General features: G+C 48.1%; 1 protein-coding gene across 1 annotated transcript in view; it reads left to right on the forward strand.

The window, feature by feature from the left end:
- Positions 1–11,520, forward strand: part of POFUT1 (protein O-fucosyltransferase 1) — a 31,090-nt gene extending 19,570 nt beyond the window's left edge. The window contains exons 5-7 of the mRNA XM_012455209.2: positions 1,158–1,350; positions 3,533–3,775; positions 7,163–11,520. Of these exons, the coding sequence (XP_012310632.1) occupies positions 1,158–1,350; positions 3,533–3,775; positions 7,163–7,351 (625 nt within the window). The 3' untranslated portion in view covers positions 7,352–11,520. The remainder of the gene's footprint in view (positions 1–1,157; positions 1,351–3,532; positions 3,776–7,162) is intronic.
- Positions 11,521–14,503: the final 2,983 nt, after the last annotated feature.

Genomic DNA, 14,503 nt, shown 5'->3' on the forward strand with positions numbered 1-14,503 from the left:
GGTGGAAGGAAGAAGTATACGGAGATCTAGAACTTGAAAGTGCATTGTGAACATGGCACAGCAAGGTGTTTCATGTTGCTAGAGATAGTCTGGGTTTAGCTGACGAGGGAACACAAGTTTGCTCCTCATTTGTTCAGTCAAGAAATATTGAGCAGCCGCAGTGGCTCACACCTGTAATCCTAACACTGGGAAGCCAAGGTGGGCGGATCACTTGAGTCCAGGAGTTTGAGACCAGCCTGGGCAACATGGCAAAACCCCGTCTCTACAGAAAAATACCTGACTGGGCCTGGTGGCACATACCTGTAGTTCCAGCTATGCAGGAGGTTGAAGTGGGAGGGTCTTTTCTTGAGCCAGGAGGCGGATGTTGCAGTGAGCTGAGATCATGCCACTGCACTCCAGCCTGGTTGACAGCAAGACCCTGTACCAAAAAAGAAAAAGAAAAGAAAAGTGTTGACCAAGCTCTTGGGTGTGCCAGACGCTATTCTACTCACACTGGAGCCACTGCCTTCCCGCAGAAAAGACAGATGTGAAATAAATATGAGGTGGACTGTGTGAAGGCGGAAGCAGGGGCTTGGAAGGTTATGAGAGGGGCACCTGCAGACCTCTGCTCCCTTCCATAGGGCAGAGACCATGCCTGTCTTGTTTTCCCCCAGGCCCCAGTACATAGTAGGCAATCAATAAATGTGTTTTAAATGTTGAATGAATGATCCAAATCCAATGTACATAGTCCCTGTGAGTGTGACTTGGCCGTTGCCTCTGTAAGCAGCTGCATGTCCCAGCCCTGCCATGTAGGTAAAAGGGCAAAGGCTTGGTCCAGACACCCCACCCTGGGGTGAATTACTGCACCACAGATTGGAAGCCACCGTGACATATAAAAGGTTGGAATGCTCTACTGTAAAGTTTTAATTGTTAAACAAGCAAAGAGGGTTGTAAATTCCGAGTGGCGGGACAGTATTGCATATTGTGCCTGTTGCCACCGCCACCAAGGTTCCTTATCAGCCCGTTGGTATTTCACAACCTCTCGTGCTTCTTGCGTGTTACAGGGGCCCCACTGCAGGGTCTCTGGGGAATGGTGCAACACCGTCCTTTTTTCTGTGGGGGTGGCAGCCAGGCTCTCTGTGCGTCCTCTGACTTCCCTCATTCCATCTCCTGTCTAGATTTTCTCCAAAGGAACATCCGGTCCTCGCCCTGCCAGGAGCCCCGGCCCAGTTCCCCGTCCTGGAGGAACACAGGCCACTGCAGAAGTACATGGTATGGTCAGACGAAATGGTGAGGACGGGAGAGGCCCAGATTCATACCCACCTTGTCCGGCCCTATGTGGGCATTCATCTGCGCATCGGCTCTGACTGGGTAACTTCCCCTTCCTCTCACTGGCCAGATTGGATGTGTCCCGGAGCAGGGCCCAGGCCTGTAGGGATTGGCCCCTCGTCCTAGTCAGAGCAGAGAGCTCTCACTTGGCCTGGCTTGTGGGATTGTGTCCCATCATCCTGCTGCAGCACACATCAAAATGTAACTCCAGAGTGCCTGCCAGCCAGCTCTCATTTTAGCAGCTGCTGTTTTTATTCTCATTTTGCAGATGGATAAACTGAGAAATCGAGCCAGACCCCAGGTCAGACAGCAAGCCGTAAAGAGGCCACAGTCCAGGAGCCCTCTGTCCTAGCTCAGTGTCTGGCTAGTAGACTCTGTGTTGAAAAACCCACTATGGACATGAGGCATAGCTCCCAAGAAATGAAGATGTTTCCAGAATTTGTAGGCTGTTTCAATGTGCAGAATCCTCATCTTCCAACGGGATTTTCACCTCTGTGTGAAAATAACAGAATCAACGTAGACAGTTACCTTAATTTACTTAAGAAGATACATAGATAGAAGATATATAGATATGTTAGAAATGATATAGATATGTTAGAAATGCTCATTGCAGAAACCTTGAAAAATAGTAAAATTAAAATTCACTCATAGTCAGTTGATGAGGTAATTTTACATTTACCCACTAAACTCTCCCCTTCTCCCCCCAACCCCAACAAAGAAAGGGAGCCAGAACCAGGATTTTTTTTTTTTTTTTTGAGACAATGTCTTGCTCTGTCAACCGGGCTGGAGTGCAGTGGCACAATCTCTGCTCACTGCAGCCTTCCAGACCCAGGATTTTTATGAGTGGCTCCAGCCAAACATTCAAGGAATAGTACTTCCCATCTATACTTTTCTGCAACATCAAGAGATATAAGATGCTATTTTTTATAAAGCTAGCATAACACTAATACCAAACTCAGATGAGGTCAGCTCAGAAAATTATAGCCTCTTCTTGCTTATAAACAGAAATGCATAGATCCTAAGTGAAATATTAACAGGTCAAACCCAATAGCATATTAGCACACAACACAAACACAGAAAATCTTTCACAAGAATGTAATGAAATTGACTATATTAACACCCAAAGAAGAAAAATCATATGATCATCTTAGTAGGGGCCAAGAAAGCATTTGATAAAAGTCAACACTTGTTCATGATAAAAACTTGTAACCAACCAGAAATAGAATGGACCCACCTTAACTTGATAAAGGCTATCTCTTGAAACCACAGCAGATAGCATACCTCCTGGGGAGCTATTGGAAGTGTTCCCACTGTAGTCAGGAATCAGATAAGGCTACCCGTTAGCACTACCACTGTTCAGACTTCTTCAGTGAATGTCCCAGATAATGCAGTAAGACCAAGAAAGGTAATTTTTGTTTCAAAAAGCCAGTGTCCCACCACCCAGAAATAACCACCATTAACTCTTCTGATACATGTTCCTCCTCTCTCAATGCTTTTTTTTTTTTGGGGACACAGAGTCTTACTCCATCACCAAGGCTGGAGTGCAGTGGCAAAATCACAGCTCATGGCAGCCTCCACCTTCTAGGCTCAGGTGGTCCTCCCACCTCAGCCTCCTGGGTAGCTGGGACCACAGGCGCACGTCACCACACCTGGCTAATTTTTGTATTTTTTGTGGAGAGGGGGTTTTGTCATGTTGCCCAGGCTGGTCTCCAACTCCTGAGCTCAAGCCATCGGCCTGTCTCGGCCTCCCAAGATGCTGGGATTACAGGTGTGAGGCACTGCGCCTGGTCCTCAATGTTTTCTTTTAAAAATGTAGTTAGGAGGCCAGGCATGGTGGCTCATGCCTGTAATCCCAGCACTTTGGGAGGCCTAGGCAGGTAGATCACCTGAGGTCAGGAGTTTGAGACCAGCCTGTCAACATGACAAAACCCCATCTCTACTAAAAATACAAAAATTAGCCAGGTGTGGTGGTGGATGCCTGTAGTCTCAGCTACTCAGGAGGCTGAGGCAGGAGAATTGTTGAACCTGGGAGGCAGAGGTTGCCTCGCTCGGAGATAGTACCCCTGTACTCCAGCCTAGGTGACAGAGTGAGACTCGGTCTCAAACAAAAAAAAAATGTAGTTAGGGTCTTCCTGTATAGCCTATCTTTTTCCACTTACCAGCTCTTGCTACTGGGGTTCCACGGCAGTTGCTGGTATTTAACCTTGTTCTCTGCTTCCCGTAGAAGAACGCCTGTGCCATGCTGAAGGACGGGACTGCAGGCTCACACTTCATGGCCTCTCCACAGTGTGTGGGCTACAGCCGCAGCACAGCAGCGCCTCTCACGATGACTATGTGCCTGCCTGACCTGAAGGAGATCCAGAGGGCTGTGAAGCTCTGGGTAAAGTCGCTGGATGCCCAGTCAGTCTACGTTGCTACTGATTCTGAGAGTTACGTGCCTGAGCTCCAGCAGCTATTCAAAGGGAAGGTATGTATGGGCCAGGTGGGGGTGCAGCAGGAAGGGAATGAGAGGAGGAGCCAGGGTGGTCCCACTGCCCACTGCATGCTTCACAGGCTCCCCCAGAAGCCTTTTGCCTGAACCTACTATTCCTCTTCAGTTCCTATCCCTCTTTCAAACCCTAGCTCAGAGGCTTCCTCCTCAGAGTCTTCCAGGTTCTCGTCCACTCCTGGAGCTCATGTGTCCCTGTTGGGACCTTCGTGGCCCTGTATCATTTCTTCTCTTGCGGACTTTCTGAACTGTATGAAACTGGTGTAGAAATATGCCTTATTTCCTCCCGGGAGCTGTGGGCTCCTTGAAGGCAGGGTCCAAGGCTGAATCGCTGCTATATTCCTTGATGTCTAGGCTGGTGCTTCAACCTTTTTGGGACTGAAACCCTGCCTTACCATCACCAGTGACTAGGACAGTGCCTGACACTTAGTAGGCCGTCAGTTTGTTGAATGAGGATGTAGAGAGTGGGCTCTGGGGAGAGATCCTAGTCTAGTGGAGGGGTTAACAGCAGAGACTCTGGAGTCACAGAACTTGAGTTTACCCACTGTGCAGCCTTGAAGAAGTTATTTGACCTCTCTGTGCTTCTGTTTCCTCATCTATAAAATGGGATTGAATAGTACCTATCTCATAGGGCGGTTGTGAAGGTCAAATGTAAAGAAATTGAAACAGTTCCTGCTACAAAATAAGTGCCCAGTAAAGTTAGCTATCATCAGCAGTAGAAATTGGTGGCTGATGAATGAAGGGAAGGAGCTTTGTGCTTAGTAAATGCTTAAAGAAGCCGTGAATAGTGAGTATTCAGTACATGAGTAAATAGTAGAATGTTCTTGGTCAGTGCTTACTGTATCAGTAGAGAGTAATATTCAGGTGATGAGTGAGTACGTATTGATAAAATGACTGAATTGGCATTAAGCATTCCATAGGACTTTGTAGAATGAGTGAAAACCATAAATGCTATGCAGGCCTTAAGAGGCAGACACTGGGTGCCGTTGGTGTTATGCCAAGGGGCTCCCCTTCTCTTTCATCCCAGACACACAGGAAGTTCCAGCACAGAGAGGAAGTGCTAGGTCAGTGTATTCTAGTCTCCTCCCCACCCACTCAACAGAAAATCGGAGCTGGGGCTGGGCACGGTGGCACATGCCTGTAATTGCAGGCCAAGGCAGGAGAACTGATTGAGGCCAGGAGTTCAAGACCAGCCTGGCCTAACATAGTGAGACCCCATCTCTGTTTAAAAGAAGAAGAAAAAGAAAAATATAATTAAAAGAAAATCAGAGCTGAGAGACATCAGGGGTCATCTAACCCAAACCCTCTGTTTTATCGCTGAGGAAACCAAAGTCCCAAGAAAGGATAGAGTTTACTCAGGCAGTCCCAGAGCTAATTATAATGGGCATGACACAGAGTGGGTAAGTTTCAGAATGTGAGTGGAATTGTTTGGGGGATTTTGGCCATGATTAAACTGGTACTATTTCTTTGCTACAATCCAGATAGCAAGATGACGATTTTTGTTACATCAGAAATCTCTGTGAAACAGCAAAGCACTTTCAGCCCTAACTCTGCCCACATTCCCCCCACCTACCTACAACCCCCAACCACCTCTGTACTAAGTTGAAGCATTTGGAGAGTCCCAGGGAGTTTTTTTGTGAGTTTTTGGAGTCCGTGTATCTGTTACACCTTGAACCTCTTGCCATTTTCTATTTCCTGTCCCTATGCCAGTCTTCTCATCCCTCCCAGCCCTCAACTCCCTTCTCCATGGGTTCAGAGGCCACCCTTATCCTGAACTAAGCCTTGCTCCTCCATTAAGCTGGTCCAGCGCTGAGTCAGGGTACCAATAAATCAGATGTGGTCCTGCCCTCCGGGGCTCACATTCTAGACCCAGAAAAAGAGACTGCAGAGAACTATAGCGTGTGCCACAAGGTGGATTCAGGAGGTTGGTAGAAAGATGGGCAGGTCCATTCATTCACCTGTCCTCTCACCAGATTTTTACTGGGACAGGCTCTATGCTGGGCCTGTCCAGCAATGGAGAGCAAACCAACACATCTGTAGACCCAGTCAGGTGCAGGAGACCATGGTAATCAGAGAATCACTAAGGAGTGAAAACTATAAGCAGAGATGTGTGCTCCTGAGTAGAGCAGCAGGGTTCTATAAGAGTGAAGAGCAGAGGACGCTGGCCTAGACTGGGAGGCCAGGGAGTGCTTCCCCAAGGAGGCACCACCGAAGCTGAGAAGGGAAAGAGAGAACTAGGAGCTAACCAGGTAAAGGGAGGTGTGCCCTTAACAGCACAGCACACGCAAAGGTCCTGAAGAGGCAGGAGCCTGGGTAGGGGCTGGAGTTGAAGGGATGATTGGGGAGGGATGAGAAGAGACCCAACGAGGGCCTTGTAGGCCACGTTCACAATTTGTCACCCTTATCTGAAGGGCAATAGGGCATCATTAAAGGGTATTCCACTTAGAGGCCAGGAAGGACGGGGAGAAGTTATCTCAAAACGTTTCTTCTGGCTACTCTGTGGTGAGCAGACCAGGAGAGGCAGTGAGGGACCAGGAAGAGGCTGTTGGAGTCCATCAGGGAAGAGGTTGTGATGATTGGGCCCAAGGAGTGGCAGGCCTTCAAGAGAAGTGTTCACCTTTGGGGACGATCTCAGGGGTAGATGACAGGACCTTGGGCTTTGATTTGGGATACATGAGAGATGCAGACATCCAGCCCAGAACTGGAAGGATGTCCTCTGCTCCCCTCTCTGGTTTGGTGGGGAAGCCCATCAGGCCAGGGCTTTAGGAAAAACAGAACTTGAGCTCAGCCTTAAGAGTCTGGTCAGGCCAGGCACAGTGGTTTTCCCCTGTAATCCCAGCTATTTGGGAGACTGAAGCAGAAAGATCACTTGAGTCTAGGAGTTCAAGACCAGCCTGAGCAACATAGCAAGACCCCACCTCTAAAAAAATTTTTTTTTAATTAACCAGGTGTCGTGGCACCCACCTGTAGTCCCAGCTGCTTGGGAGGCTGAGGTGGGAGATTACTTGAGCCTTGGAGGTTGAGACCAGCCTGGGCAGTATAGCAAAAACCCATCTCAAAAAATAAGAGTCTGGTTGGTATTTTAACGGTGAAGAAACAGCACTCCACACAGAGGGAACAGTGTAAGCAAAGGCATGAAGGCGTGAATGGTGTGTTTGCAGCTGAGGCTCCTGGAGTGGGGAAGGGTGGGGTGGGCCTAGGCAGCAGCTGGCCAATGCTTCCCTCAGACACTGAACTATATCTTCCTTCTCTCTGCCCCTCGTTTTGTGTCTGTAACTGCAGCCCAGGGAAGGAGGTTGGGGGTGTGGACGGCAGGCCTTGGCCTGCAGCCACCTCAGTTTATATGCTGTGCCCTTCCTCCTGCAGGTGAAGGTGGTGAGCTTGAAGCCCGAGGTGGCCCAGGTCGACCTGTACATCCTCAGCCAAGCCGACCACTTTATTGGCAACTGTGTCTCCTCCTTCACTGCCTTTGTGAAGCGGGAGCGGGACCTCCAGGGGAGGCCATCTTCTTTCTTCGGCATGGACAGGCCCCCTCAGCTGCGGGACGAGTTCTGATTCTGGTCGGAACACGAGGCCTTCTGATCCTGGAGGGACCAGAGTCTGAGCTGGTCCTTCCAGCCAGGCCTGGCAGCCAGAGGTGTTCCCAGGATTGCAAACTCCTCTTCTCACCTGCCAAAAATGGAGAAGAGTGCCAGGGACCCCTGGAGGAGGGAGGCATTCCATATCCCAGGGCATTGGACTTCTGGGTTCCTAGGAGCAGGAGCATCTCCTGTCGCACGTGCTTCCTGCTCTTCTGGGAATTTCTCATACCGGCAAATCAGTCCAGCGTCCATCTTTCAATCCACTCTACTCTGCGCAGCCTGGGATGCTGAACTCTTCAGAGAGATTTTTTTATAGAGAGATTTCTATATACTTTTGATACAAGATCATGACTACTCTAGCACTCTCTGTGGTTTTTGAAAATCAGTGAATTCCATTAACGTAGGTACCTAAAGTGACCTTAACTGGATGGATGAGGCCACGGCTGGTGTGGGTCACTGCTTTTCAAGGTGTCCCCCAGTGTGGCCCTCAAGAGCCATCCCCACTTCCTGGCCAGAGCCATTGTTGTCCCTGGCTTCCTAGGCCATTTCTGGGGTTTGGGATATGAACACTGTCCTGCATTGTAAACACTCTGCAAATGGAAGTTATCTGTCATGGTGCTGTGCAGTGTTCTGTGGGCGACTAAGTGCCACTCGCGTGGTATGTTCCTGGCAAGGAGCACATAGCATCACACCAGACTATCACGGTGTTGTTCTCACAGTCTTTTGGTGGTTGGTGGTCACGGCAAACCTGGCACCTTCTGATCTCTTGCCCCAAGGTGCCTGGTTAGTAGAATGCTGACATTAGGTTGATATCCAAAGCCTGTTCCACAGGCCATCCTCCTGCAGCTGGAACCTTCAGGCTAGATTCTCACAAGGGAATGTTAGCCAAGGCTCTGACCACATAGAAGATGCCCAGGGTCCAGAAGCCATCGCAATTCTCAGTGGAGAAGCACCTTTTGACCCTTCCTTTCTGATGTAATCTCTGCCAACACCATGAGGCTTAGGGTGCTCTAAGTCATGAGTTTTTTGGTCTCTCGGATGCTGCAGTTTTAATAATCCATGACTCCTGAGATCCCATGGTGTTTTGACCTTGTGGTTCTAAAATTCCATGTCTGACCCTCATAGATCTTGTCCCTGCCATGTCACCTCCCTCGGCCTTTATCCAGGAAAGGTGGCAGAGCTTCCACTGAGCCAGGCCCAGAGCTCCATGCTGGGCCTTCTCCCTTCATTACCTGTAGGGGGAAACACTTTTTTGTCAGGGGCAGCCTGGGTCAGAGCTCAGAGGCCACAGGGTATCAGAGATCTCAGATCAAACACCAAAGTCAGCATTTGCTGCATAGAGCTGACACCCAACTCTAAGCAAGAGAAACAGTACAGAAAGGGCTTTGGCATCTTTCCCTCTTGGGAAAACAGTGAAGTGTTTTAAGTGCTGGGTGGACTGAGAGATGATTTGCCTGTCCAGACTTGCTCTCAGGCCTCATCCAGAGAAAGAACTGCAGATGAGGGAGCCCATGCACTCCCTGCCACCACCAGGTTGTAAGCCTGTGGCTGGTTGGCTGATTTCATCTTGGAATTCATTTGCCGTCCACATCCTTACACTGGGCACACACTTTAGAGTCTGAGACTACAGTGGGGCCATCCTAATTTTTTTTCCCCCGAGACAGGGCCTTGCTCTGTTTCCCAGGCTGGAATGCAGTGCATGATCATGGCTCACTGCAGCCGCAACCTCCCAGGCTCAAGCGATCCTCCACCTCAGCCTCTCTGGTAGCTGGGGCTGCACGCCCAGCTCTAAATCACCTTAATTCACATCAGCAACAATAATCGCTTGTGTTCTGGAAGAAAGGGCACTAGAAGTTCTAGCAAGATTCAGTTATGTTCTGTGAGCTAGCACTTTTCCCTCTGACCCAATTTTCTTACCTATAATATTGCTGTGGCTCACGCTTGTAATCCCAGCACTTTGGGAGGCCGAGGTAGGTGGATCACCTGAGGTCAGGAGTTTGAGACCAGCCTGGCCAACATGGCGAAACCTCGTCTCTACTAAAAATACAAAAATTAGCCGGGCATGGTGGCACGTGCCTGTAATCCCAACTACTCAGGAGTCCAAGGCGGGAGAATCGGTTGAACCTGGGAGGTACAGGTTGCAGTGAGCCGAGATCGCACCACTGCACTCCAGCCTGGGTGACAGAGCAAGACTCTGTCCCCTCATCAAAAAATAAATAAAATGGTGATAAAAACTGACAGGTGTTCACAGGCCCAGATCAGCTAAAGCATGTACATAAGAGCACGTTGTAAACTTGAAAGAGACAAAGCCGCAAATGTGGCTGTTGATTAATTTGACTGCCTCTTGTTGCTTGTCACCTCCATGCCAGGCAACTGTGCTTGCTAAGTGCTTTATGGACATTCTGTTATTTATTCCCTAGCCCTGAGAAATAGGAACTGTCATTATCCTTCTTCTGCACAAGAAAAAATTAATGCCCAGAGAATTCTCATAATTTTCCCAAGGCTGCGCAGCTGGTGGTGTTAAGCCAGAATTTGACCTCTCAGAGCCAGTTCCATTAGCCGCCATGCTCTGCTGCCTCTAGCTCACAGAATGCACTTTCCACCCTGTGTGCCATGGAGGCCTCTGATAGAAAAATGATCAGCCACCTTACCTTCTACTGGGCACCTGCTGTGAGTCTGCCTATGCCAGAAGGGTTAGGGAGGGGAGGTTACCCAAGAAACAAAGCCCACATGCAGCTTACAGCCCCCATTGGAGAGTTTCTCAGTACAACATGCTTTCATTCAATAGGTGTTTGTTGATCACCTACTATGTGCCAGGCTCTATGCTAGGTAATAGGGATGCAGGAGAGAATCAAATGTAAAGTCTTTGTTCTCAAGGAATTTGCATTCTAGAAAGTAGAAGACATAATAAATGTACCATGGGAGGTGTTGATAAGTGCTATGAAGAAATATAAACGGCATGGGAGCAAAAAGAGGCAGTGGATCTATTTTAGATAAGGAGCCCAGGTAAGACCTCTGAAGAGCTGCCGTGAAGGAGGGAGGGAGCACATTCCCAGCAGAAAAAACAGCACGTGCAAAGGCCCTGAGGCTGGAAGAGCAGCAGGGAGGCCAGCATGGCTGGAGAGGCAGGCATAGGCAGGGAACTGAGCAGCAGAACAGAGCAGGCAAGCTGACATTCTGCAGCCTGGCCATGGTAGGCAGCTTTTAGTTGTAGAGATAAGGGAAGCCTCCTAGGGTTCTGAGCAAAAAAGGACACGAGCTGATTCACATTTCTGAAGAACCTCTCTATCTGGCCAGTGCCGAGGAGGTTGGAGAGAGAAGGGGTAAAAGCAGAGAGACCAGTGTGGGGCTGTTACAGGTATGCAGGCGAGAGACTGGGGTGCTGGGCTCCCCTAGACTAGGACTCCAGTGCCCTCTTCTCCCAAGAGACAAAGGCCATTGCATTGAAGGAGGTGGGAAATGATTAAATTCTGAACATATATAATTATTTTTCGTCTTTTTCAAAGATACAATTATTTGCATAGTTTTAACCATGTAATATATACAGCTTAATGTACTAGTTTTTTACTTAATAGTATATCATTTTTTCCCTGTTGGTATGTAGCCTGGATAAATGCTCTTAATTATATAAAATTCTACTAAGGGGTGTTCCATAGTTTATTGTTTTCCTGTTTTGAGAACTTAGGCCAGGGGTGGTGGCTCACGCCTGTAATCCCAGCACTTTGGGAGGCCAAGGCGGGCAGATCACTTGAGGTCAGGAGTTCGAAACCAGCCTGGCCAACATGCTGAAACCCCATCTCTACTGAAAATACAAAAATTAGCTGGGCTTGGTGGCACATGCCTGTAGTCCCAGCTACTTAGGAGGCTGACGTAGGAGAATCATTCGAACCCAGGATATAGAGGTTGCAGTGAGCCAAGATCACACCATAGCACTCCAGCCTGGGTGACAAAGTGAGACTCCATCTCAAAAAATAAAAAATAAAAAAAATGTTGGACAGGAAACAAAAAAAAAGTTCATTAAGATAAAGTCCCAGAAGTAAATTTGCTGGATCAAACGCTTAAAACTTTTTGTTATGGAAGAATTCAAATATAAATAAAAAATTGTAAATAATAAAATGAACTCAGTTTCAACAATGACCCACATTTTACCAGTCTAGTTTCATTTACTCTCCCACACCCAAGTCCATTTGTTTGCTAGAGTCTTAAAGAAAACCTAAATGTGTTTTGAAAGGAGAGCCAACAGGATTTGCTGACATGCTGACTATGGGCTGGGAGGGAAAGAGGAGTCCAGGGTGCTCCAAGATTTAGGGCCTAGGCAACAGGAAGGAGTTGTCCCTGACTTACAGTGACCCAAGCAAATTCCTTCACCTCGGCATTACAGGTGCTAATGGTGGTCTAGGCAGTGCTTCTCAAAGGGTGGTCTTCAGAGGTTCCTTCCAGGGTTAGTTGATAAGGCAGATTCTCAGGAGCCACCCTGAACCTGAGAATCAGAATATCTGGGGGGTAGTACCCAGGAATTTGCCTTTTCTTTTTTTTTTTTTTTTGAGACGGAGTTTCGCTCTTGTTACCCAGGCTAGAGTGCAATGGCGCGATCTCGGCTCACCGCAACCTCCGCCTCCTGGGTTCAGGCAATTCTCCTGCCTCAGCCTCCTGAGTAGCTGGGATTACAGGCACGCACCACTATGCCCAGCTAATTTTTTGTATTTTTGTAGAGACGGGGTCTCACCATGTTGACCAGGATGGTATCAATCTCTTGACCTCGTGATCCACCCGCCTCGGCCTCCCAAAGTGCTGGGATTACAGGCTTGAGCCACTGCGCCTGGCCCAGAATCTGCCTTTTGATAAGCACCTACAAGTGATTTGGATGCCCGGAGGCCCAAGACTTCAAATTGTAGTCATCAGACTAGCAGCATCAGCATTGTCTGGGGGAACTTGTTAGAAATGCAGACTCCCAGGCCCCTGCCCAGAACCACTGAGTCAGGATATCTGGGGATGCAGCCTAGGAATCTCTTAAGCTCTCCTGGGGCTAAAATTTGAGCAACACTGATCTGAAGGAAGTGGGGATCTCACTGTATGGTCAGTCAGCCAACAGTAATGGAAGACCTCTGCAGCCCCTCCCTGGCAAGCCTCACAGGTTCCACCAGCGAAGTGTCTTTAGGAACTGCCTGCTGCCCAGTTTGTATTGACCTACATCTCCTATTGTGTATTGGTAGGGGCTTTACAACCAGATGATCATTGTTTTAGGATCAGACCAAACTTATAAGAAAAGGAAGGGGGCCGGGCGCGGTGGCTCACGCCTGTAATTCCAGCACTTTGGGAGGCCGCGGCTGGTGGATCACAAGGTCAAGAGATCGAGACCATCCTGGTCAACATGGTGAAACCCCGTCTCTACTAAAAATACAAAAAATTAGCTGGGCATGGTGGCGCGTGCCTGTAATCCCAGATACACAGGAGGCTGAGGCAGGAGAATTGCCTGAACCCAGGAGGCGGAGGTTGCAGTGAGCCGAGATCGTGCCATTGCACTCCAGCCTGGGTAACAAGAGCAAAACTCTGTCTCAAAAAAAAAAAAAAAGAAAAGAAAAGGAAGGGAAGCCTGGGTGTGATGGCTCACACCTGTCATCCCAGCACTTTGAGAGGCTGAGGCAGGCAGATCGCTTGAGCCCAGGAGTTTGAGACCAGCTTGGGAAACATAGGGAAACCCTGTCTCTACAAAAAATACAAAAATTAGCCGGGCATGTGGTGTGCCCCTATAGTCCCAGCTACTCGGGAGGCTGAGGTGGGAGGATTGCTTGAGCCCAGGAGGAGGTCAAGGCTGCAGTGAGCCATGATGGCACCACTGCACTCCAGCCTGGACATTGGAGTGAGACCCTGTCTCAAAAGAGAAAAAAGGAAAGGGAATTCAATTTTTCAAAATTAAGCAACCACTAGTAGTGATTGGATGCAGAAATGGAGAAGCTGGTGTTCAAAGGAACCAAAGCTGGGAAACAATGTCCTGAAACATCGTAGATCTCCAGAATTATGGAAGGGAGGGGAGAGAACAAGAAAATAAAGAAGAGAAAGGACAGAGGGAGGAAAAAAGAGAGAGTTGAGTTTTCATTTCCATTTTCTGTTCAAATCAAAGAAGCTCAGTGAATAATCTATTAATAGTAACAATAACAATAATAATAAATTTTCACTGGCCAGAAAATAAAGATCCTTCCTCTCCTCAGTTCTCCTGTCCTTAGTGGAATTGACAGATAAAAAACCATAGCCTGAAGGCAAATCCTGCACTCTGGATTATGTTGTCAAAATTCAGATTTCAAATTCTTGCTTGAAACCTGGTTTATTTCAGGGTTGAGACCTTTCCCTTGAAATCACATTATTTAAGGGCAAGCAGGTTTGGTTTGTTTTTACATCTAATCCTTTATTGATTATCAGCCCAGGACGCCAAGCATAACCAGGTAAACAGTGAGAATGGAAGAAACAAAAGGCATTTCCCAGAAACCTCATTCCCCAAGTGCAGTGACTCAGGAGAACAATGCTCACCTGGGGACAGTACCCTGGAGGAGGATACCCCACCCCTCTCTGAAAAATCCACCAATTAAAAAAAAATTGGCAGCACATTGAGCCACTTGACATTCATCTCCTCTACATGGGGGATGTTTTCCCCATTCTGACACTGCACAAGCTGGTTTAGGAGGTCTTGGGCAGGCACTAGCAGAAAACAAGAATGATCTTTTCAGTTGTTCTCAATCCTGCTAACAATCTCAAAGAGAAAGTCTCAGTTCAGCGCTATCATGTCATTAACTCCTATCGCTTGTTCTCAATCTGTCCTTGTAACAGAGTAGACCTCAGAGTCAGACAATCTTGGTTTGCTGGAATTTAGTAACACTGTTACAAAGTAATAAATGAATTATTTATTTATTTATTTATTTTTAGACAGGGTCTCACTCTGTTGTTGCCCAGGCTGGAGCACAGTGTCTCAATCTTGGCTCACTGCAGCTTCAACCTCCCAGGCTCAAGCCATCCTCCTACCTCAGCCTCCCAAGCGGCTGGGATCACAGGCATGTGCCACCACACCAGCTAATTTTTGTATTTTTAGTAGAGACCGGGTTTTGCCCTATTGCCCAGGCTGGTCTCAAACTCC

Source organism: Aotus nancymaae, unplaced genomic scaffold (assembly GCF_030222135.1).
Source record: "Aotus nancymaae isolate 86718 unplaced genomic scaffold, 86718_ANA_hifiasm-v0.15.2.pri h1tg000029l, whole genome shotgun sequence".
In the NCBI taxonomy this organism is placed as follows: domain Eukaryota; kingdom Metazoa; phylum Chordata; class Mammalia; order Primates; family Aotidae; genus Aotus; species Aotus nancymaae.